Source organism: Ips typographus, linkage group LG16, assembly GCF_016097725.1.
Source record: "Ips typographus isolate SLU linkage group LG16, UJ_Ityp_2.0, whole genome shotgun sequence".
NCBI classification, from domain to species: Eukaryota; Metazoa; Arthropoda; class Insecta; order Coleoptera; family Curculionidae; genus Ips; species Ips typographus.
The window spans coordinates 7,923,618-7,948,936 of record NC_138437.1 but is presented as its reverse complement, the minus strand read 5'-3'; the positions used below and the strand labels follow the sequence as shown (position 1 = coordinate 7,948,936).

General features: G+C 33.2%; 3 protein-coding genes across 8 annotated transcripts; 1 reads left to right on the top strand and 2 right to left on the bottom strand.

Annotated features, from left to right (window-relative positions):
* Positions 1-3,647: 3,647 nt before the first annotated feature.
* LOC145738952 (small glutamine-rich tetratricopeptide repeat-containing protein beta-like) lies at positions 3,648-6,648 on the bottom strand. 2 transcript variants are annotated; one of them, XM_081994158.1, is made up of 6 exons: positions 6,491-6,648; positions 5,070-5,383; positions 4,730-5,013; positions 4,553-4,673; positions 4,142-4,219; positions 3,648-4,091 (listed from the first exon to the last, which is right to left on the bottom strand). In XM_081994158.1, exons 2-6 carry the CDS (start codon positions 5,372-5,374, stop codon positions 3,935-3,937), a joined length of 945 nt encoding a protein of 314 aa, XP_081850284.1. In that variant the 5' UTR covers positions 5,375-5,383; positions 6,491-6,648; the 3' UTR covers positions 3,648-3,934. The 2 variants fall into 2 exon arrangements, with proteins under 2 accessions (XP_081850284.1, XP_081850285.1); XM_081994159.1 differs by having other exon boundaries at positions 5,070-5,393; positions 6,491-6,620.
* Positions 6,649-7,142: 494 nt separating this feature from the next.
* Positions 7,143-18,605, top strand: Fim (plastin-2 fimbrin). Its single transcript, XM_081994140.1, has 7 exons — positions 7,143-7,356; positions 15,596-16,026; positions 16,087-16,439; positions 16,772-17,101; positions 17,153-17,379; positions 17,436-17,741; positions 17,829-18,605. Exons 1-7 carry the CDS (start codon positions 7,285-7,287, stop codon positions 18,000-18,002), a joined length of 1,893 nt encoding a protein of 630 aa, XP_081850266.1. The 5' UTR covers positions 7,143-7,284; the 3' UTR covers positions 18,003-18,605.
* A 1,091-nt stretch (positions 18,606-19,696) lies between these two features.
* Positions 19,697-25,270, bottom strand: Hsf (Heat shock factor). Of its 5 annotated transcripts, none has more exons than XM_081994143.1 (10): positions 24,725-25,270; positions 24,482-24,590; positions 23,293-23,423; positions 23,006-23,215; positions 22,715-22,948; positions 22,332-22,367; positions 22,060-22,209; positions 21,475-21,770; positions 20,815-20,944; positions 19,697-20,757 (listed from the first exon to the last, which is right to left on the bottom strand). In XM_081994143.1, the coding sequence occupies exons 1-10, from the start codon at positions 24,824-24,826 to the stop codon at positions 20,515-20,517; spliced, it is 1,641 nt and encodes a 546-aa protein (XP_081850269.1). In that variant the 5' UTR covers positions 24,827-25,270; the 3' UTR covers positions 19,697-20,514. The 5 variants fall into 5 exon arrangements, with proteins under 5 accessions (XP_081850269.1, XP_081850267.1, XP_081850268.1 ...); XM_081994141.1 differs by having other exon boundaries at positions 19,697-20,944; positions 24,725-24,883; positions 24,936-25,270; XM_081994142.1 differs by lacking the exon at positions 22,332-22,367 and having other exon boundaries at positions 19,697-20,944.
* Positions 25,271-25,319: the final 49 nt, after the last annotated feature.

Below are 25,319 nucleotides of genomic sequence, written 5' to 3'. Positions count from 1 at the left end.
TTCTTAAATTAGATCGCCAGCTATATTTAAACTGGCCACTGTGTTAGCAGTTTGGAGTTAGGCTATGACAGGCGGCTTATTCGAAAATATTTTTCTGGAGCTTTGGAAATCTCGAAATTTTATTTTTAATAAGAATTTATGCGATACTTGGAACTGGTAGCGCAACTGTTCTCAATAAAATCCCACGGAGAACGATTGATTCTTCACTGAACGTAATGAAGTAGCTAAGAAAATTTATTTTCCTTGTCGAAAAGTTTACAATAAAAAGATTTAAAAGGCAGGTGGATTCTTCAAAAGTAGACCTTGTTTATTTGAATCCAACCTGCTTCGTTTCAGAGCAAAAATATATCACCTTAGGTACTTATATTACGTTTGTTTTTCGAATTAGTGGTTGCCAAATTCCATATAGCATCAATCAGTTATGGGTCAGTTTCATTGAACCGTGATGTGGTACATAAGGAATGACAATGATTAATATTGGCATGCTTCAATAATTATACTGAGTCAGATTTATTCAAAACTGTTCCACAGCATAAAGTCTACGACTCTAAAATAAAAAATAAGACCGTAAAGAATTCAACATTCCCAATGAGTTGTCGTTCTATTTCTGTCTAAAAATTATGTGAAAAATATTATGTAACAATACCTTCAAAATCTCTCCGAATTTCAGTTTTAGATAAATATATATTCACAGCTGGTAATAAAATACTGAGTGTTTGCCAAATATTTTCGAACGAAATTACCGAGTATTACCATTTTACAGTTCAAGCTACGCCTATATTACAATTTTTTTCCGCGCCGATTTATTTAATCAACCTGATAAAGATTTACCTTCTTAAATGCGATCTGAGTGAGATTCGAAAACATTCTGACCTCCACTTATTTTAGAACCTTTCGCCTGTTTGTTCAACGTTTGGGTTACTTATTTGTTATTCAAAACAAAAATTTGACGCCAAGTTTCTCTCTGCAAATAAATAACCTTTATCCCAAACGATTTTTTTTAAGACATGTTTTTGAACTAATGGCTTTAATAAGATTTCTTAAAAATAACTTTTTATGTAAGCATCCTCATGGTTTCGATAATATTGTTCTGGAACTCGTCAATATTGCAAACCGTAATAAGGATGTGATTTTGGTTATCCAGTTTGGTATTTTCTTATTAAGAAACAGGGCTTCATATTTCATTTCTATTGAAGTGTTCTATATGTTTTATACCCTTCCTACTCCATAACGTCATGCAGATAAAAAAATTCCAAAATATTATTTTAGTATAGTACTTAGCTATCATAATATACCTAATCAGAAAAAAAATTAGCTGGAAAAATATTCATTAATGACTAGAAGCTATTGTGCCAAGTGTTCTGCAGCGAACTTATAATGAACAGAGCATCAGCTATACACACCACATGAAAACTTGTTAAGCATAGTGACATCAGCTACCTAAATATCTCTCTGAATTGACGAACAACATGTAACACCATTCAATTTTTTAATTTGATTTTAGATTTAGATCTCTATTGAAACATTTTGGTTTGAGTCACTTTACCAAACAGAATTTCAAAAGTATCGAACTTTGGATCAGCTTTATAAATGCCTTACATTCACGTCATCTTTCAGACATAACGTGTTTGTTGTTTATGAATCCAAAAACAACATCTTGCTTTCATATTTAAGCGTTTCATATTTGGCATGCACCAAGTTATATAAAAAGATTAATGTACAAGACACAACTGATATTTGTATATTAGTGGAAATGCGCCAAAATGTCCAGTCGCTTTAACGTCCCTGCTATGACTTTTGAGCATCACATATAAATCTTAAATTTTTTTAACAGAAGAACCTTTTTATAAATAACAGCAATGGTATTATCAACCACATCACTAAAAATCTGAGGATGTTATTCACGTAGTTTTGAGTCATCGGTTTAGATAAAATCACTTTTGGTCCAGTTAAATTAAAACCACGTCCCGAAAAATATAACATTTCCCAATCTTTTGGCTTACGATTATTCCAGTATGTTGTCAGTAAGTCGCTTGTTACGCCAATAATTAGTAAAACTATGATTTATGGAAAGCGAACTCAACTGTTTACTGATGACTCAAAATCGGTGTATAACAGCAGTACAAGTTGCCCACTTTAAAAAAGTTAAATTTAGAAAAGTACGACTCAATTAAACCAGTGACATATTGTTTTATTAAGCCTCAGTTTGCAAAAAGTCCAAATTTGATTGTGTAACTAAATGTATATAAACAACTTAATGAGTACTGTCTCAACACCTGTACTTTAAAAAGGTTTAATAATAAGTTATGATTCACACGAACTTTTGAACTGCATGGACTATCGAATCACTCCGGACAAAAATACTTGGCCCATTATGAAAAGCAAAAGTAAACATCTAATATTAGTTTTTTGAATTGGACGTCATGTACTGTATGTATTGTGTGATGGCTTATTAATACAATTAGCCACGTTCCTGATTTGTCATACACAGAAATTATATGCACTGAATAAGACTGAACATTCACGGTTCAAACATGCTTTGAACTTGGACCTATTCAACATCAACAACATTTTCTACTCAGCTGCTAAAATTACCGTTCTAAAACTGCAATACTGTTTATGCACATCAACGCATCTTATAACACCAAAGTCATAAGATTAATGGTACAAAACTAAAAATGAAAACTGAGTCAATTTTTGTTTGCCTGATCGGAAGTAGATGATTAAGTGCAGCCTACATAAGCACAAAATAAATGTTTTTCACGTCTCAAATCCCCAATTAGGCCCACAATGTCCGGGGATTATTAAGACTGGAAATTTTTCAAGACAATTAATATTTGATTGACACTTGGAATTGAAGCCAAAAGTGTGTGAAAAAATCTTTAATAAAATAGTGTTGAGTTACTTCAGATGGTTTTAATAGTAAAAAACCTATTAAGAAAAAAACCAAGAAGTAAAGGAAACTTAGTAATGAATCAAAAAAGTAAAAAAACCTTTTTTAGGCAACATCTCTGTATAAATATTAATATTAATCCTAAATCATGGTTTTGTAACGCCATCTCTACACTTTCACGTTAAAAAACTGTGTTATCTGTAAAGAATATTCAGCACATGAACAGTAGCTGATCACAAAACTGTTTCGAATGCTTTTAAATAACAATGTTGTTATTTATGTACTCTGCTTAGTTAATTCACGTTATGTTCCAGTGGTACTAAAACTCCAATAATACTACCACGAAAAAATGCACAAATTATGAAAGGCGAGTAGTGGAGATTTTTATTACTCCATTTTTACAGCACTTAACAAATAAAACTTGAATTTATTTGAGAAGTAATAAACGGCTGGTTTGTTTATTAAGCAAAATATGTTATGGTCTGAGAAAATGGACGTCCATTTTGTGTGATGCAACTGTCTGAATCCGCGTCTAATATTTAGGTTAATATGTGTGTACTGACCAACTTATACCTCTAAAAATAAAACTGAGACAAGTGCACGTAAATATAGAAAACGTGTAAACGCGATTGTTTTCGGAATTAAGTTATAGGATTTTAATGCCAGGATGAGAGCTGTTTTTTACGTTTATCATATCAGAGAGAGATCGTTGGGATAAACCCAAATAATTAGTATGACTAATTTAAACTCAGTGTAGAGTAAAGTAAGGTTTATTAGATTAAAGTAAATTTTTATACAAATACCTAGATTATCTAATATGAATATAGATAATATTTCCTTAAAAGTTACATGAACTAACTTCGCTATGAAGCTTTACAGACACCGTAACAAGACTTAAAAATTAAGATCTTAAAAACAGTCTATATCACCGCATTAACACCAATTATTATTAATAATAAAGTAATTTGACACGAAAATAGAAAAACACAATAAATATCAAGTCAAACGGAGTGGTCGGTAAAATTACTTTTTCAGCCTTTTTCATGCGGACTCATTGTCTTTTTCTGGAGGTTTATCGTTCGAGCCCTGTGAATTATCAGTGTTCGGAGGTGGTTGGGTCCCTGCCTGCACATTTCGAACAACCCTGTTGTAAAAGTCCGGATCCTCATTGACCACTCTTTGAGCCAAAGCCTGCCCGCTATAATAAATGATTAAAGCAAATGAAGCTTTACAATTAAAACCACTTACGCTTGTAGCATCGTCTCTACAGCTCCAGGCATCCCTGCATTATTCTCAGTGGATACATTATTGATCAATGCCGACATCCTAAAAATTAAAATTATTTTGTCAGTGAAATAATGAATTTTAAATAGATTTTATCAATCTTAATTTTTTTTTTTCTACATGCATTTTAATGAAAAATGATTACTGGTTAGCCACATTTATAACAATATATGTGCATATAAATGTCAATCCTCCAAATAAACATGAATAAACATAAAAGTAAAAGCTAAACCCCTTAAAATAAACTCCTGGTGGATTTCTTGACATTAAACTGTCTCAATGGTTTAGTTTTTGATTTAATATTCAAAACAACACAAAAATGTATTTTCAAAAACTGAATCTCTTATACTAATATATAGAGCTTTAGATACTAACATGCTATGGAAATTGGAGTCACTTAAAACTTGGCTTGCCATATTTATAATATTGGGGTTGTTAATAAACTCTGACAAATTTCCTGGAAGTCTTGCAGTCGCGTCATTTGGAGTAGCACCACCTGAAACAATTTTCATTTTAAGCATTTTTCTACCTGTAACACCTTTGCTCAATCACCTGCACTGGATTGAAGTCTTTCTTTGGCCACATTCAAGTTGGTTTCATACATTGAGTTATTTGGATCGTACTTGAGAGCCATTTCGTAGGCTTTAAGTGCCAAATCGTATTTGTTTAAGTTGGAGTAGGCAATCCCTAATCGTCCGTAAGCTTTGCCATAAGAAGGATCCAAATTTATGGCTTCTTTGCAGTCGTCAATGGCCTCGCGGTCTTTTAAAAGTCTAGTGTACGCCGCAGCTCGATTGCAGTAGTACACAGCATTATATGGGTTTAGCTTTATAGCACTGTGAAATTAATTATCAACATCAATTTACAGTGTTGAGTACTTCACAAAACGTACCTGGTATATTCAGTAATCGCAAGATCATACTGAGAATTTTTCATGTAATTATTACCAGCATTTTTATGCTTTTCTGCCTGTGCCTTTTGCTCATCAGTAACATCCACCTTTTTATCAATAGGTATCAAAGACAACAAGTCAACTTTATCTGTGATTTTTTGATTTTCCAAATTGAATGCTGTTTCTAAACATTGCACTGCCACCTCAATTGACTCTTTCTTATCCTCATCTATTGCATTACTACTTAGTTCATCATTTAAAAAGCTTACAATGCTGTTGAGCAGAATTTGTTTTTTTGGGTCCATGATCTAATTCTGAAATACCCTTTATTTTAAATCATTAGCTTTAGAAAGTAAGTGTAAAAGAAAAGCAACAAATATCACAATAAATTTCACACTTAATCCTGAACAAAAGATGTTTGATTAAAGATGCCCTGCTAGCTAATGTTAAAGTTTCAATTTATTTCTTCAAGCACTATGAGAAAACATTATGAAAGTTAGAAGTTGGATTTCTTAAGGCTCTAAGACCACTTTCTTTGATACAAAAAACATACTTATAATCACACTTCAATTTTAGTGGCAGATTATACAGTAACATGTGTCAGAAACTATGTAATTCTCTATGTTTAGTTACTCAGAGAAACACAGCTATTTATGCACAAAATGTATGCAGCAAACTGACTATACAAAAGATACAAAGAAAATCTATAAATGCTGGAATTTTAAAAATCAGGAAATAGTCGTCACAAATTACTTATTTTAAATAGGTAATAAGAATATGTGAAAAATAACAGAAACAATCTGATCAGTTTGGCAACATCTAAAAAAATATCCAAATTATCATAATAACTAAACTAAATATATATAGTTCTTTGAAATTCCTTTCTTAGTTGGAACACTATTTGAATAATTTCTTAAATTTTAATTATATTTTTACAAAGCAACATAAAAATTACACTTCAATGCATCATTTCATTGCCTGTATAAGCACAAAAGCACAACAGTCATATCAAGTCAAAGTTAATCAGGGTCCAACAAAAAAACAATTGTAAACAATACATAACTCAGTCTTGAATAATGAGAAAAACTGTGATAATTTTCAATTCAATGAATGCCTGTATTGGTATCAGAGATCATAAAAACTACCAATGGGAAAATTACTAATAGAGGAATTTATAATGTTGTATATTATCTCCTAACAGTGTATAAGAATTTTGGGGATCATGAAACAATTACAATGATTTTTTAAATAGGGAGGGTAAGGGAATACAAGCAATTAGTTCTGTTTAGTTAAAAGGGCTGATAGTATCCTGGAATGAAGTACAGGCAGGTTAATTACAGAACACAAATTGTTAGTACAGTTCTTGTTGAATGTTCCGTACTTAAAAAAAAACATTTTTTCAATTTTGTCTCGTAACTTACCCTGTCCACGTGCAAAGGTTAATAGGAAATTAATTAAGTTTTTACACTAAAAAAACACGAAGTTTTCCAACAAAAAGTATTTTTAGCTGAATCCTGAATCGAAGTGAGGTTAGAAGTCAAAACTCTCTAAACGTCATCGTCAATTTACAGTAAATGTCAGCGGTCAGCGGTCAATTGTCAGTCTTCAATCATTTGCCTATCTGATCTTGTCTTACATTAGCGGGTTGTTTGAAATAAATTTCTAAAATAGGACTTCAATTGGCTTCAATAAATTTAAACGTCGCGGTAGTAGTCTAAATAAATCGTAAAGATTCAGTATACAAAGCGTATAAATTAAAAACCAAAAGAATTGCCCCAAAAATTTGCCAATTTATATTACCCACTTTTCAGTTCTCAGTTCAGTATGTTGCCATTGCCTTTTTTTTGCACCGTAAAAAATTATAAAATAACTGCATTCTCTATTACAATTATATGAAAACAATTTTTAGGTTCAATGCCGCTACACACTACAATACATTTCTTTAATAGAGAGAGTTTAACAAATTCAGCCTGCTTAAACTTAACTAAATAAATAGTTAAAGCAACTACTTTCTGATCATATCGGCAACATTGCTATATTCAAACCACTTACGAGAAGTTGGGCAGGCCTAACCAAAAGAATGAAACGTGACTCAAACCTCAAACGTTGAAAACAGAGCGTCGAGCAATTCGTGTAGGCTTGTGCATTGCTACGTTAGTTGCGCGTATTTAGCCGTGTGACGGGAATTTTATAGTGATTTTGGACATTTAATGCCATGGCGTCTAGCGTGGACCCACAAAGATTAACCGAAGAAGAGCAACAAGAAATTACAGAAAGATTAACCCAGGTGAGGCCGGTGTTACAGCCGTTTTTTGGGGTTTAACATCGATTTTAACCTCTAACCAATATGTTTATGTCCTGTGTTTTGACATTTGACGTTTTTTTGCGCTCCCTACTTTGTTGTAGCAACGCCCAAAATTCTTCTAAAAAAGTTTTTTTTATTTTTGTCTCATCTTTTTCAGCCGGTTCTGCCAGGTATAGGCTAGCCCCTAGACCTAATTTCCTCATATCCAGTTTTATTACATTTTTCCGGGAGATCGCTCAAGTATTGCCTTCCTTGTTTTTTTTTTTTGCAAAACATGTTTGTATTCTAATATTGCACAGTTGTGGATGTTTACGGATTTAACAGTTTGCAATACTACATGAGTCACAAATTTAATGTTGTTACTCATTCCACTTAACCTTCTGGCTATAATATGTAAGGATTTTAGCATTTTAATTCTGAAGATATTACACTGTTTGTGTGTTAAGGACAGCAGTAAATTTTTCAGGAGCCTGGTCATATATTCACTGCTTAAATACCTAATTATATAGCAACAATAGTGAAACAAATTACATTCGTTAATAATAAGGCTACAAACAAGTAGTAATCAATGGTTAAAAAAGGTAGAAGTGTATGAAGGGATTTTTTCTATTTATTTTTTAATTTGCTAGGCAATTAACCTTATGAATGGCAACTTCTGACTGTTCTATCTGATAATAGGGCAATAGAGTAAATTTTTGTTTTTATTTATGAATTATTTTTATTACAGGCCACTGTGATTTGTGGTTCACCAGAAATACTAGAATTTAAATATTGTACTTTTGAGAGCAATTTCTACAACTCTTAATTTTGGAAATAGTCAGAGAGCAATATTTTTAAACCAATATGTTTCCAAAAGCTACTCAGGGGTTAGGGCTTATGACCTACTAATTAGTGTAACACTAAAAAGACTTTACTTTCCTGTAACAAGAAATAACAAATAAAATATTAAAGGGTTGTCAATTGACACCCATTTTTGAGGCTCACATCACACATATTTTGAACATTTGACTGTTGATGAACAACAGGACATATTACTGAACTGATAGTGACTAATTAGCTTCTAACAATTCCTTCTGAACTAATATCAACTGTCTCCCTAACTACCTGATGCTTTTATCCAGCGGCAACCCAAGGAGTCATTGACACCAAAAATTCGTATTTAGTTAAACATTTGTATAGATTATTATTTGTTTGGTCTATAGGCGTCAGGTTCTGGTTGTGGTCCGACCTTAGAACCCAAACCGACCGCTTAAAATACCCACATAAGCTTTGTAGGGGAACATTGAGCTTGGAAAGCCAGTATTGTTAAGTACCACCGCGTGTGAGCCTTTACGACATGTGTTTCTGTTCATTTTTTTATTATAATCTGTGCAGTTGTTTAATGGGTTTGGAGTACGTGCACCTGATTTTCCATCAATTTTCTTCCCAGTTACAGGTCACGTTCCGGTACTTCAAGCAAACCTAAAATGCGATTCTCCTATTAAGAAACCATTAAAAAGCTATAAAATAATCACTGAAATTGGATGCTTGACATTATTTTAACATCAAGCCTTAGGCTATTTATACCACTGCATGACTGTCTGTCCGCCCTCAATATTGATAAAACCAACCCTTGATAATGACATTCCAAGAATTCGTGAGTGCTTTTTTTTGAGTGGCAAGGTTCTATTTTTGTACTCTGACCAGTCTAGAAAATTGTCTGGAATTTAATATTTTTTATGATGAATAGTACTAGGAGATTTCAAAAATTCAAAATGCTGTGCAAAATTGTATTTTATATAGCTTGTAAGCAGATTTTTTTTTACCTTCCACAGAACATGTAATTTCATTTTATACCTCTATAAAGTCGGTTTTGATCTCACTTGATAACTGTCATTAGTCAACTGTCTATTGATTTTGTTATTAATAATTATCAGGTCGCCTATGGATGGCAATTGTCAAACAATTATGACAGCTGTCATTTCAAACCATATACGAACTTATCAACGGCCCTCTACGTTTATGCTAGGAGAGAACCACAGCCAACTACGACCATAACAATTATTGAGCACCTGTTATAAATAAGAATAATTTGTTTCAAATTCATGTAACATCATCATCTGAGGCAAGGGATAATTTTTGCAAGAAAAAATAAGATTTTAATTGCTGGTAAGCATTCTGAGCAATCAATCTGATTATTTATGCTATACATGTTCAGCTTTATTTTCGAATTTTTAAAACCAATTAAAATTTCTGATTCATTGCTCTTTCCATTACACTAGTATAATACGTGTCATTTACAGTGAAATTAATGATGAATGGTTTCTTGTATTAATCACATTGATGTTTCATGGCATAACATTGCATTCTTTATACACTAAATGGTATCAAGTGACCCGTAGGCTAATTAGTATACTTTAATTTGGCTTGGCAGTGCATAATAATGTATTGTTCTAAACAAAATTATTACACAGGCTGCTATGGATTTTTTGTTACCGTGAAACGCTACCTACTGGTTTGTAATAGGAAAATGGTACGTAGTGCAATTTAACTGTACATACAGCAATTTTTAACGCTTACGGATAAGTTAATACAAATTCCTCATATAAACACTAAAAATCAAGATTTCTAGCGACATACCAAAACTATATAGACTCGCCCACGTAACTTGTCGAGAAAGTATCGGCATTGTGGTTTCTTAGGCTCGTGTAGGTGAGCTTTTTATGGTACCCAAAACAAGTAAATTGTCTCCAAATATTTATTGTTCCAAATTATTTCATTGTTTGGTCACCAGGTGATTGTTACACATTGTACACACAATCACCACAGTAAATCATGCCTGCATAAAATATTTCCATATTGCGGCGTTACAAAATGCATTTTGTAACTTAATTAATTTGATAAACAATCGACAACATAAACCATAGTTTATCCAATCAGTATTTCTGGTATTAAAGAGTACTTAGTTTTATCGCGTTCTTGAATGTCAAGTTTTCAATTCAATACCCATATTTACGCAACTTATTGAAACGTAATTGATTTGGTGTGAATTAATAATATTTAAACAACCAGATAAGCTGGAACACAGCATGTCCATATAAGGAAGTCTGAATCATTTAGCAGATAAATCCCCTCATAAAAACGCATCTTGCGCAGGCTACACACCCTTACGAATAGGGAATTCTATAAGGGTGTTAAAATTGATAAAACAGCGCAACCGCTTGCCAAAAGGGCGTTTGTGTATTGAGTTTTAAACTATTAGTCCCCTAGAAAGTTTATTGATCATATTCAATAAAATGTTATCAATCTGACACTAAAATTATTTAGTATTTATATGAACGAACTTTATGGTATGTGTTAAGTATATTGTTTTAACGTTATCATCAACTGTGACGTGCATACTTATCAATTCAAGTATAAAAAAAAATTTGGTATATCCATAGTGGGTGGATTACAACTTACATAATTTTAAAAGATGGAAAATTCTCATTGGCCCATCTGCAAACACCATTCTTGTACAGGGTGTCCCAATAAGCCGTGCATGCGGCTGTTTCTCTTTTCTGTAACTGTACATAGTATGGCTACGAAAAAATAAAGTAAATGTGGCCAAGGGAAAATGCTGGAAATAATTTTCAGCTTTCTAAATCCACCCCTAGGGGGCGTTTCGATACCACTAAAATGAAAAATGTCCAAAAATCTCATAAAAGTAATCCCCTATTCTCTACGAAGAATTTTCCTATTTAACTTTAAATAAAGTGGTGGGAGTAGTCCAAAGTTTGCTTTGAAAGTAATGAACAAAAATTGTAGAATGTTCCATTTAGTTTTCGGTCTTTTCGATAGAGGGCGGTTTTACAAAAATTGCACTTCCATCTTAGATATCTCGAAAAAATCAAATGCAACGGTATAACTTCCTATTACTTATTCCATAAGCAGATTATCAATCGATTTTTTGAACATTTTTCATGTTAGTGGTATCGAAACGCCCCCTAGCGGTGGATATAGAAAGCTGAAAATTATTTCCAGCTTTCCCTTGGCCAGATTTACTAATAAAAAAATGTCGGGTCTTGTAAACATTAAGCATCCACGAGTTTTGTTACCAAATTATTTGTGCATATAGTTTACGACGTAAAATTTGCGGTAAAATTACAATTTTCTTCAAAAAACTCCGATAAAAATCCAAAAATTTACAATGATTTGATGGAGGAACCACAATTTACCTTTTACCTTCTGCAATGTTTTCAAATATAGGCTTAAATAGCTGTTACACTGTTCCACAATGAGTTGTACTATTAACAATGCAGTACAATTAGTTACAATTTATATAAGCAAGCTTTGCCACCTATACTAATCGGATATTTAGGCTACCAAACAATTTTTATAATTAAAAACAATAAAAATTAGTTGAAGTATTAAATATTAATAACGAAAAAAAAAGCCGTCTGGCAACGTCGCATAATTCACAGAGGATAACTGATACTTGACAGTATGTACGATGTACGTCAACTTCAGATGTCATTCAATTGTTCCTTCAATTTGGAGGTTAAGTTGCCGCCTTTTTTCATGAATCACTTTCGCACGGATTAGTCTAGGTCAGTTAATGCATATTTTTTTCCTAAATTTGCAATAATTTGTGGATGCTTAATATTTACAAGACCCAAAATGTCTTGTAGCTAAACTACGTATAGTTTCCGAGGAACAGCCGCGTGCACGGCTTATTGGAACACCCTGTACAATCAAGGTTTTAGCGTCTAACAAGAAATAGATTCGTTTGACCTTAACCAGGGAGGTAAATAAACAGCGCAAGGTTTTTTCTTTACACTTTAGTAATTGCTACGTGTTTCGTAAAGTTCTGTGTAAGATAAGGATGTGTTTTCCTGGAAGTTTACTCATTGGTACGGATGTATAGAAGTACCACAGATTTACTAGTATATAAACTCAACTAGAAACAGAGTTACAAATTTTTTGCTTGCTCCCATGAAGAAAAAAAAAACAGAAATATATTTTCAAATCCAGATGAATGTACCTTTTAAATCGCCTGTATGAGTAAACAATTTAGAATGGTGGTACAATAAGCTTTACAATGCACATTATTGAGATAGCAGGTATACAATTTACCTGCTATCACAAATATTCAAGGCATTGTTAAACATTCCTTTAGTGAGTTATTGAAATTCGTGAAACTTTTATTAGGTAGTAAAATGTCCTCAATTATTTTTCTGGTTAAGCTATTAGCTGATTTGTTTTCAAGACGTTGAACCCTGAGTAATCAAAAACAAATCGGAAGTAAATGTGTATGCAAACGTATAAAGCATTGTCTGCTGGTTCAATTTAAAGCAAGGCAAAATGTCGTTAGAACCATTATAGAAGGATACAGTAATTAGAACTGGTTTTAACGGATGGTTAACTTTCTAGTTGTTTTTTGGGGATTCACGATTTTAGTGGTGCATTGAAATAGATTTATGACGCCCTAAAATTATAATTTGTAGCTTGTGAATAGGCAGTTTTTGATTAGTTTAATAAGGACAGATGTCACTGATAACATCTGAAGTTATATATTCTTTACATCCGAATATCATTCATTTGATGTCAGATAATATCAACATTGTAATTTTATACATCCTGAACTCCAGAGTGCAATATTTGATAAGTGCATTGTTTGTTAGTGGAACAGAGAATAACAAACTATCTCTAAATGTATAGTCCCTAAATAAGTCGCTTGGAAGCGATAACTGGCTTTGTCTTGTTTATCCACAATGCGTGGGTCTCTAAAAAAATCTTCTTCCCATTTGAGATTAATGAAATGAAGGGTATAGAAAAATAGGCCAAGTAAATGATTTTTATGAGACCGTTTAGATATTTTGATTTGTTTTATTTATCACTTTATAGCAACTATTTAGTATTACCGCCTTTTATCTCAAACCGTTTATTGCTATCTTGTTAATAATAGCAACTAATATACAGGGTGTCTAAAAAGTCTGGAATATTGCAAATATCTCGAAAACTGCTGATTTTATTTTTCTCAAAATTTGCGTTTTGTTAAAGTAAATAACAGCGCATGACGTGAGGGTGAAATGAGGTTCGCAAGTATACAGGGTCAGTCACAAAGTATACCAACTTTCTTAATTCAAACCTAACACACTGTATATTACTTCAGATTTTAAGAGTACTTATAAAGGCCAATTCAACGATATACGATTTTTATTTTTTTTTTGATTTTTTTTTTTGGATTTTTTTTTTTTGATTTTTTTTTTTGTACCTGCCTATAACAATGATAGGTGTAACAATGACAGCTAACGTCAATATAATGTTAAATTAATTGGCAAATTTTCCTATTACTTAAAATGGTGTTTTTCAGTGAGATGAGAGAAGGAGTGAAGAAGGATACTTAAGATGTCAGTCTTTTCCTTCTCACTCAAAAACACCATTTTAAGTAATAGGAAAATTTGCCAATTAATTTAACATTATATTGACGTTAGCTGTCATTGTTACACCTATCATTGTTATAGGCAGGTACAAAAAAAAAATCAAAAAAAAAATAAAAATCGTATATCGTTGAATTGGCCTTTATAAGTACTCTTAAAATCTGAAGTAATATACAGTGTGTTAGGTTTGAATTAAGAAAGTTGGTATACTTTGTGACTGACCCTGTATACTTGCGAACCTCATTTCACCCTCACGTCATGCGCTGTTATTTACTATAACAAGACGCAAATTTTGAGAAAAATAAAATCAGCAGTTTTCGAGATATTTGCAATATTCCAGACTTTTTAGACACCCTGTATATTAGTTGTTTGATATTACAGTTCAAAAATATGAAACAATACTTCATAGCTGCATGTTGTAATAGTGTAGCTAGTTAAAGCAGATATTTCATTAGCATTTCTTCTTAGATGAATAAATTGTTTCTCAGACTGTCTAGGTACCATAATGAGCCTCGCTATTTGTTAAAGCGTATCGCATGGTTCTTGTTTTGTACAGCTGAGTATGTATGTGAGAGAAACCTTGTCTTGTAGTTTTAGCCGTGAGAAGTCCGTTTAAAACAATATAAATAGTGCAGGTACAGATTTACATAATTAAAGTAATATATATTTTTATTGTAGTTCCCTTGGGAGTGCTTAACAATTAAAATATTGCTCCCATTGTTTGTCGTGTAAGTTCATCACGTTTGTTGTAAATGAGAACCTGCCATGGTATTGCTTGTAATTATATTCAATACGTATTCGTGTTACGTAAGGTATTTAATTCAAAAGCACTTTGTTATTTGTATGTATTTATAAAGGGGCAGCCGTTCCATATAGTTAAAGTAGACTAGCACTGGTTCGTGAAAGAATTGATTATTGACTATCTGTTAAATACTTTAAGGACACTCCTCTGTGTTAATTGGATTTATCATAATAAAATACTTTCAAAGCCCAGGTGCGTCGCCCATTTTTGGCGCTAGTAATCCCCTAAAAAAGGAATGCTTGATCACAATATATCAATGACAATCCTTTTTAAGAAACTGACGATATTCAGCCAAGACCAAAACTTCCTATACATTTTTGTAGAAAGTAGAATTACTGAAGTAGAGCATTTGAAATGATTCAGTATTTTTAATAACAAAACGTGCGTATTAAGTACCCAAACCATATTTGAATATTTAAAACTTAAACGTATCAATAAATTATTTTTGCCTGCCTGCTTTAGTGGGCTAATCAGAACAAAAATATAAGTCTTAAATACTTTTGTATTTAATGTAGAGGTAAAACAGAAGATTACCTCATTTAAACGATAATCCGATGATCTGTAAACAATAAAACAGTTATGATGTCATAAATTTCTTATCAAAAAAATACAAGTATGAAGAAACTGTCTAATATATAGATCAATCTAATTTAAAAATCAGCTTTGGAAAATTTCTATTATTAACTTAAAGTGGGTGAACATTTATGACAAATGTGTATATTTTCAAAGTATCTCATCCTAGTTGTAGTGTCATCCGTACTAATCTTAACCCTTCTACTTGAATTTAACGCGGACATCCTTTTCTACAAACTTTTATTGGAAAGCAAATATCCGTAACAACGCTTACACTTTTTTAAGGTGTATTGTGCATATCCTAACACCGGTGATAAAACTGATTGACATAAACAAAGGTGAAAGTGTTGACATAACACCCGTGTCATGAATAATTGAACGATTTGCATCACCACTTGAATGATTCATTGGATTCGTATTTTTTCTAACAAACGTCCAATTTCAGATTGACAGAAATGGGGATGGTCATATCGACTTGAAAGAACTTCGAGAAGCTTTAGAATTATGCGGCCTGAAAATAGCAGGATACCAGTCTAGGCTAATAGAAGAAGAGTTCAAAAATTCCAATAAGACGAAATTACGAGGCAAATTGACTTACGACGAGTTTATAAAACTTATTGCCGACTTAAGGGCAAATGATGTTGCTAACACCTTTAGAACAGCTGTATCAAAAAGAGAGAACCTTCAACACTTGGGTGGTACTTCTCACGCTTCAAATGATGGCACAACACATTCAGTTAGACTGGAAGAGCAACTTGCATTTTCTGACTGGATCAACTCTAATCTTCAACGTGACCCTGACTTACAAAAATTACTGCCTATCGACCCTGAAGGAAAACAATTATATGACAAAGTTAAAGATGGCATTTTGTTATGGTAAGATTGTGTAAATCAAACATGAATAGTTAGACTTATTAAGTGTTTTTTTTTTGGCAGCAAAATCATTAACCACTCTTGTCCAGACACTATCGACGAGAGAGTAATAAACATAGGCAAGCTCACCCGTTTCACAAAACTGGAAAATTTAACTCTGGCTCTCAATTCGGCCTCTGGAATTGGATGCAACGTGATCAACATAGATGCACATAGTTTGGAAAAGGGAACTCCTCATTTGGTGTTAGGTTTGCTATGGCAAATTATCAGAATTGGGCTGTTCAACCAGATCACTTTGGAGCACTGTCCTGGTCTGACAACTTTACTAGGAGAGGATGAGAAGATTGATGACCTTATGAAACTATCTCCAGAGGCTATTTTGCTTAGATGGGTTAACTATCATCTGGAAAAGGCCGGTAAGATTCTGCATTTTTACTTATATTGTAGAACCCATGTTTTGTCTAACGTGAGGTTAAGCTTGTTTCCTTTCTATTGGATTTTTCAAAAAGAGAATCAGTGATAGAACATTCCATTCTCTTTTTTTATTGGTAAAACAATAGAATACTAAGTATCGCAGATCATGTAAATACGTGATTTTGCAACGTTGCTAACTTTAATCAATAGCATCTCATTATTATGAATGGAATTTCCTGAGTCCAAATTATTATAGTATGTACACATATTTTTGCACATCTTTTCCAAAAAACAGAAGAAAAGTTACATTAAATCAAACAATTTAACTGCTTAGGTACGCATCGTCGAGTTACCAACTTCCAAAGCGACATTACAGACTCGGAAGTCTACACATATTTGTTGAAACAAATTGCTCCTGTTGACGCTGAAGTTGATATGACAGCATTAAGCGAAAGGGATTTGCATGAAAGGGCCGAAATAATGCTTCAGCAAGCCGCTAAACTGAAATGCAGATCATTCGTAACGCCTCAAGACGTGGTTAATGGCGTTTACAAGCTGAACTTGGCATTTGTTGCTAATTTATTTAATAACCACCCTGGTTTGGAGCAGACGAACGGTGCTATCGATGGTTATGAAACTATTGAGGAGACCAGAGAAGAAAGAAGTATGGTAATGTGACTTGTATAAGGATTGTGGTAATGTTGGGTTTGTTTAGCTTACAGAAACTGGATTAACTCTATGGGAGTATCTCCCCACGTGAACTGGCTGTACTCCGATCTTGCAGATGGTTTAATAGTCTTCCAACTTTATGACATTATCAAACCTGGAGTAGTAAATTGGAGCAAAGTACACAAAAAGTTTGCTGAAAGGAAAAAGTTTATGGAGAAGCTGGAAAATTGCAATTACGCTGTAGAACTGGGCAAGCAAATTAAATTCTCATTGGTACGTCTTAACACTCGATGGTTGTATGTTAACTAATTAAATTTGGAAAATTTCAGGTTGGTATCGGAGGTCAAGATATTAATGAAGGCAACGTCACTTTAACTCTAGCATTGATTTGGCAATTGATGCGCGCCTACACGTTGTCAATTTTGTCTCAACTACACGAATCGGGGAGTCCGATCGTAGAGAAAGAAATTGTCAATTGGGCTAACGCTAAATTGGCTTCTGCTGGTAAGAAGACTTCCATAAGGAACTTCCAAGATCCTTCAATTGCCGATGCTAAAGTTATTATTGACCTTATTGATGCTATCCGTCCTGGTGCTATCAATTATGATTTAGTTAAAACAGGCGGCACTGAAGAAGTGAGTAAAAGTGTTTGTTAATTATTGTGTGTGTGGTTTTCAATACCTATAAAGAAAAAAATATAACTAAAAGTAAAAAAATTACAGGATAACTTGGCAAATGCAAAATACGCCATTTCGATGTCGCGTAAAGCCGGAGCGAGAGTGTACGCCTTGCCAGAAGACATAACAGAAGTGAAGCCGAAAATGATAATGACGGTGTTCGCATGTCTGATGTCCTTGGACTACATACCAAACATGGACAGCGCAAAACGGCAATAACTACTTCCTTTTAATTTATTGTTTTCATTTTACGTTACATTACTATTAAATTAATTTTCGCGCCGCGACAAAATGTATAACATTCCAAATTTTATTATTTTGATGGTCTCTGCAACTCATTATTTGGGGATATCGTGTTAACGCTGATTGATTTCACTTTATATTGAAACATGCAAATGTGTCTTATTAATATTTACTAGTCCCAAGGAAAGTATTAAATACGGTAATTTCTTTAGAAACATTCCTGCGTTTGTTTGGGTTTTGGTGCAATACGACTTTTTGGATTGTGGTGTCCGGTTGAGAGAAGGTTTTTTCGGATTTACTTTAATTTAAGCCACGCCGGTCATCCTAATATGTACAAATTTCATTTGTATTTTTTTAACTTAATGATTCCAATATGCAGTTGTATTTATTATATTTGTATGGATTCAGTTTTCATTCTTACGTAATTTATTGGCTCTTCAATACCAAGTCAAGTGCCATTTACATCATAAGTATATTTACGAAGTGTAAAAATAGTATTACAATAATATTTATACTTTGTGTAAATTTATAACTTTTTCATGTACACTGATAATTTCATTTAATACATTTGAAAGTAAATTTTTGCAGTTTTACTATAACTGGATTACGATTAAAACACCAGAAATAAAACGAGGAAAATGTTTATGTCTACAGTATCTAGTAGATCCTTTTTATGTCTCTCTCTCTTGTCCTTTTTGCTCTCGGGAGAGCATGGTGACATCATGTTTCTATTTCTATATCTTCAAGAGAAGCTTCTTGCAGACCGTGACCAATGATTTCTTTGGTTTGATCCACCCAGCGCGTCGGAGACCTTCCTCGTGTTCGTTTACCATTAATCTTCCTCCACAACAAGTTTTTCCAGCCCATTCGTTCTCCTTGAGATGTGTCCAAAATATTGTAGGTATGATTGGTTTATCCTGGTTGATAGCCTTGTGGTGACTTTTAGTTTCTTAAGGATTGACACGTTAGTACGATGTTCAGTGTATGATATTCGCAGCATTCTTCTGTAGGCCCACATTTCAAAAGCATCTATTATTCTTCGATTGACCATTTTTAAAGTCCAGGTCTCAGAGTCAGAGGCATATGTGGCAATAGGAAAGATCAAGGAGTTTAATAATTTCAGTTTGTTGCGTTGAGATATTGCAGAGTCTTTCCATATTCTAGTTAGTTTTATAGTTGAATTACGTGCCATGGCTAGTCTGCGTTTGACTTGTTTGTGATAAGCGATTCCAAATAATTAAACTTCTCAACCACTTCCAAACCATCGTTCTGTCCTACATTAGCAGGGTTGCGGTCTATTATGATAATTTTCGTCTTCTTTTTGTTTAACGTAAGGCCATGCTCTCTACTGATCCTATCCAACTTTCTCATGATTTCCGTGAGTTCTTCCGAGCGAGCTAGTATTAAGGTGTCATCTGCATATCTAAGGTTAATATTTTTTTTCCTCCTATGGTTACACCCCCTCGTATTTAAATTCACAGCACAATCAATTAGTTAATTAATCAATCAATTTTCAGTTTTTTTCGAAAACTGTTCGTGGTTGGAACTCTCTTCTTTGCCATTTTTTGTTAAATCTTGGGAATATGGTATAAATGTAGCTTTATAGGGGGTCCATTGAAACCAGCAAAAATTTATAAAGTGGTGTATGAGAAAAAAAAAGTTTGGGTACATCTGATATAAATGAATTTATTTTACTTCGAAACAAACTCGCTCCGATTGAACAAGATCACAAGATACAAATCTATAGTACAAATCTCTTTAAAACATTAAACAATAATTTCTCAAATACAAGTAAGGCCAAACTTATATGATACTTCACAAGTAAAAAGTAGATACAACAAATATGTACAACTGTGCATTGCCTTCTATAGTAAAACATGTTTTAAAATTGTTCAAACAACTTCATTTAACGAAGTTAAAGACCTGGCGTGCATTTTGCATCAAGTACTATGAAAACTTTAGTCATAAATAAAGTTATTTAAACAGACGCGATGGTAGTTGAAATGCATCGTTCAAGTTACAAAAGAGTTTCAAATTTGAGGTAAGTAAACATAAGTCGTTGTACTTGCGATAGTCAATAAACTGGTGTCTTTATAATTAAAGATAACCTGCAGAATAATTTATATTATTTGAAATTTTCCACAGTAGATGCTAATTTTAGTGTCTTGAAAAGACATTTTATTATCCGTTACCCAGCAGTCCAGATTAGATGCAATGCACATAAAATTACATATATTACAAACCCTAAAAGACCGGGTCAAGCATTTGTTAGAGAAGGGCAGACAACACTCCAGCCCGTCTCCAATGGCAGATTGTGTACAAAAATATTCCGCCTTTGTTATTGGTTTAAAGGTGACAGTTAGTGTGCTAAATGAGAGCTGAAGCTGAAAAAATAAAAGCCTCAAATGTTTGCCCGATCACCGCAACTAAGATCTAAGAAATTATATTTTATGAAAATAAACTAAACCCAAAGGAAGCCAAAAACAAATTACGAGGGAACAGTAAAAGATGGACCATTTTTCATCGTTCTGACTGGAGTGTTCAAAGTGCTGGAAGCTTGAACTTCAGTAGTCAAACTCTCATCTTCTATGTTCAGATCGTCATCCAATAATTCGGTGAAGTCTAACAAGTTGGATGAAGCAGCTTGCTCGTTTCCACGCACTCCTTCTACAGCCGGATTTTCTTTGCTGTGCACCGCGGCATCGTTAAAAGTGTCATTCTCCGAAAACAGCTGCAGAAATAGTTTATCATTTGATAACGTCTTGGGGTTAATGTCGGGTGTCATTACCCCTAAGAGGGTGTTGGCATCAAAGTTATTACAACCGTTGAGAATGTCTTTTAACTGATCTAGTTCATTTTGGGTCGAACCTATGTGAAAGTCCAAGTCCTCCCTGTAACAGTCATTAGTACGACGTGTACTAACGTCATCAATTTAAATTAACATTACACCATAGGAAATCTAAATAATGCAAACCCCAGAACATAGCTATAGTATTTGGCTGCAAATTTCAAATCTTGAATTATAATTTCCGGTGCTGAATTCGCTCATAAATAAATTGAAAATAAAGTTAATGTGACCAACTAAATAAAACTGAACTTTAAACAGGGTACGTCAAAAATCCATTCTAGCTAAATACGGTTGATAAAATAAAGAATCATGAAGGTTTACCATTGTCAAGTGTTTTGACCAATGCAAAACCAGAAGTAGTCAGTCAAAAGTGGATTATTAAACGAAAGTGCAAAGGTAAAATAATAATGGAGGAATGCCAAAACCACTTAAAACACATGTGTGAAATGCACCGGAACTTCATCATTTTGAGACATACCCTGTTTAATAAGGTTTATTAAAAACACTGAATTCAGCACATAACCGGGCCCTTTCCATGTTCATCTTTTGCAAAAAAAAAAACAAAAAGGAAAAATAGCACTAAAAACGACCAAAACTTACTCAGAGTTTATTTTGACATCACGATCTTTCCGGGCTATTTGTAACGCATTAGTTTGAGGAGGGCCACTAGAAGCTTGCTTCCCTATAACTGCTTGTGTTGCAGACTTCCCGTTTTCTAAAGTTTTTGCCCCTGTAGAATTGGCGGTGTTCAAGGGCGTAGGGCTCATATGAGAGCCTATAAGAGTGTCGCGGTTGTTCGGCTTTAAAAACACCTTTTCAGCGGGACTTGCGTTTCTTTGTAAGGTGTTTATTAGTTCTTCTTCATTTTCAGACATTTCGTCAATTGCATCAATTGTCTGCAATAACAAGACATTGCAATTGTAATAAACTTTAATGATACTGATTTAAGAAATCTGGGTCTAATATTGGAACAGATAAGGCATTTAAGTAGGTATACCAACCGATTTACTTAAATATTTTTATAATGACACAACTTTAAAGTTTGGCACAACTTTCTAAAATAAATATAAATATATTTCGTTTTGGCTCCTTCCCAAATATCTTACAAAAATATTACACCTTCGCTTTTTTACTTTCAACTTTAATGATTGTTTATGCATAAATCTTTAACACCATGGTACTTACCACAAACTCAGGTTTGACCCAAAAAGTGTCATTATTTAGAGATTGATTGTTAGAGGTGTCATTAGCAGAGGGGGCAACTGGAGAAGGCGTAGGGCGGCGGGGAGATTCGTCTGGTCCTAGTTGAGACGTTGGTGTAATGGGACTGTCAATCTATAAAAAGGATACAAAATGCTGGGCATGGTCAAAAAAACAACATAAACAAAAAAAAAATAAAAATCTACTAACAAACAAAAACAAAAAAGCTCCTATATTTAACATAAAACAGATCATACCTTCTTGCATGTTTCCAAATCGGATGTCACTGACTCCTTATAAAATAGAAATTCCAAGAAATTAATTTAATTCTTTGGCATTTCAATCTTAAATTTTATTGCAACGAATTGGGCCAAATTACGGAAAGAAACTTCAAACACAGAAGTTTTAAACATTCTGTAACAGTTACTACAAAACTATAAAGACCCTACTGAATATCATCAACACAAAAATCAAACATGTTGTTAGGCAGAAATTTAAAAAAGTTACTGTATGTACTCAGTTTACTAGAAACTAAAGGCAATTATTCGTTGCAACTTTAATTCGTCATTGTGAATAAGATGATCTTATTCACAATGTGTCTAGCAACAAAATTTAAATACTACATAATATAACAACTCACCAAAGGCATGTCATCTTCTTCAATTTCTGAAGCTTCCTCAAGTAGTTGTTCAGGTGAAAGGGCAGTTTCAGGGTCTAATTCATGAATTGTAGGGCCTACATCGCGGTGGCGATTAGCTTTCCTCGATTTTTTGCTAGGGCTCTCATGAAGCATCAATGGCATACGCCTTTTAACCCCAACCCCCATTCTTGGTGTGGCAGGTGGTTGAACCAATGTCACCAAGAATTGGATTAGCTAATGAGAATGTTACCTTTAGAATTGCAAGTTGAATAATTCTAAATCTCTTCTCACTTTATTAACAATCTGCTGTTGTTTCACGTGTTTCTGGCGTAAAATAGCCAGTTCGCGCCATAAAACTGCGTTTTCCTGTTTCATAGCTGTTAATTGAGAATCAACACTTGTCTGTCTACCTCGCAATTGTTTCACATCAGTTAAAACCTTGCTCAGATCATCTGAGCGCACTATGCCATGTTCTTCATTAGGTTTAGCACTGGATGTAGCCTGTCGCCAAATTTTGATTTTGTTAAAATGATGTTATAATGCATTGATTGCAATAAACACTTAAATTAAAGTCATACCTTGCGTTTAATGTCGGTAAGTCTTTCAGGTTTGCCCTTTTGAAAATAAGGATTATAAAATTGAATACTTTGATCCTCCTTGTCAGACCGAACATTAGGGTTTACCATGTAGTTAATCTTGTGAAAACCATCTGGAGAAAATTAACAATCAACCTAAGGATTTATTACCCCTCCTTGAAGAGCAAAAAAACTCAGAGAAGTTAACCCTTAAGAAATATGTAGATATTTACCTTTGGAAACCTCATGACCACTCCCAAGGATAAAATTGCTACCCCACTGGATACTCCCATACCCTAACTATGTATTAAATTTGGACCTGTTTGAAAATTGAAACATGGCTATTATTTCACTTAGGATCACACATTTTGATTCTTATAAGCATTTAACATTGATCTTGAAATGGGGTTAATCAAACTTTATGTTTATGGGACTTTGGTACATGAAGTTTCATTGTTCAGGGTTATAAAATTAGTACAAGATGTCTCTCTTATTTCTTAAAATTAAATAAATGTTTACATTTAGAAACACCCTGTATAGTGGTTGGCAAGAACACTTATTGATGGTTACTTTTCAAATAAATAATATTGTTAACTAAGGAATATTTCAACTCTCACTTTAAAACTATTTCTTAAGGTATTTATTATGTCATTATATAGGTATCCAGTTTCTAATGTCCTAGTAAAATTACCAATAGTGTTAAGTCAAATATTTTTGATTGACCTGTTATCATACCCCCATATACAAGTGTTTAAACAATTTGTCAAAAAAATACTAAGGGCATATTATTGATAAATGTAATGCATCCCTTGCATATATTATCAAAACATAAAGAGAAAATGTGTCCATAAATTATTGATGGTAAACTTACCAGGACTTATAAAAATTGGACTTTATACTAGTTTGTACATAACAAGAATATAGCTATATAAGAGTTGTTTAAACTCAAATCACCAGTTGAAACAGGTGAGAAAAAACTTACACTCGATAATAAAAAATGTTTTATTAGCAAATATTTTTAGTGAAACAACTGTTATATGGCAATGTTCTTAAAACTTTGCTAGAAGTTCTCTAATTACACTACTTCCAACATAGACATGATTCAACTTAATAAAAAAAAATTGTGTAGCCCAATAAGAATACCAACTTTAATCATGTTCTGCCCCCAATCTTTAGTACTTAAGTTACTTACACATATTCAGTTGACGAACAAAACTGCTCATATTGTTGTGCTTGTAATATATAGGCAACAGCTCATACCAGAACTGAGCTTGGTTGTGGATAATAAATGTGTTGCCAGACTGAAATATCAAACACCCTAAATTAAATAATGAAGCTTAAAATAAGTTAATTGCAAAATGTATATAGGTTAGAACAGAAGGTAAAAGCTATGGTAAAAGACTGTTTATCTTAGGTGGCAATGTCAAACGTTTACCTCACTCCAGCTAATTACATGGTCCGTAGATGGATCATTTACCATCTTCCATAATTTACCTAAAAAGGCAGGAATATTGGGCTTCTCTAGAAATGGGTGCATTTTTAATTTCTTCTGATCTTGTCTGACGTATAACCCCTTTTCTCAGGAATTACCCAACTTCAAAACCATTTAACTGGATGCCAACTTGTGTAGATGAAATTTCACTTACTTAATCTCACAGACGTTTTGATTCACTTTTACAATACAATTCGCTAAATTACGATTATAAAAAAATATTTTAATAAGAAAATAAATACTTGATTGACAATAAATAAATTATCTGCCTGTATATGACAGCTGATGGGCCAGTATAGAGTGAATTAGCTATTGAAGCGGCCAGAAAACTTCTCTAATATTTAAGATATAAACGTTTATTCGTCATTTTTAAACGTTTACATTTTATTAGCTGCCAACCAGTAAATAACGACCATCTGTCCTAAGTTTCGTAAAGCATCGACACCAGAATACGACGTAGATATTCGTTTCCGCTTTAAATCATCGCTTAATTGGCTACACACTACTATTTGACATTTGACAATATTGACAGACATAA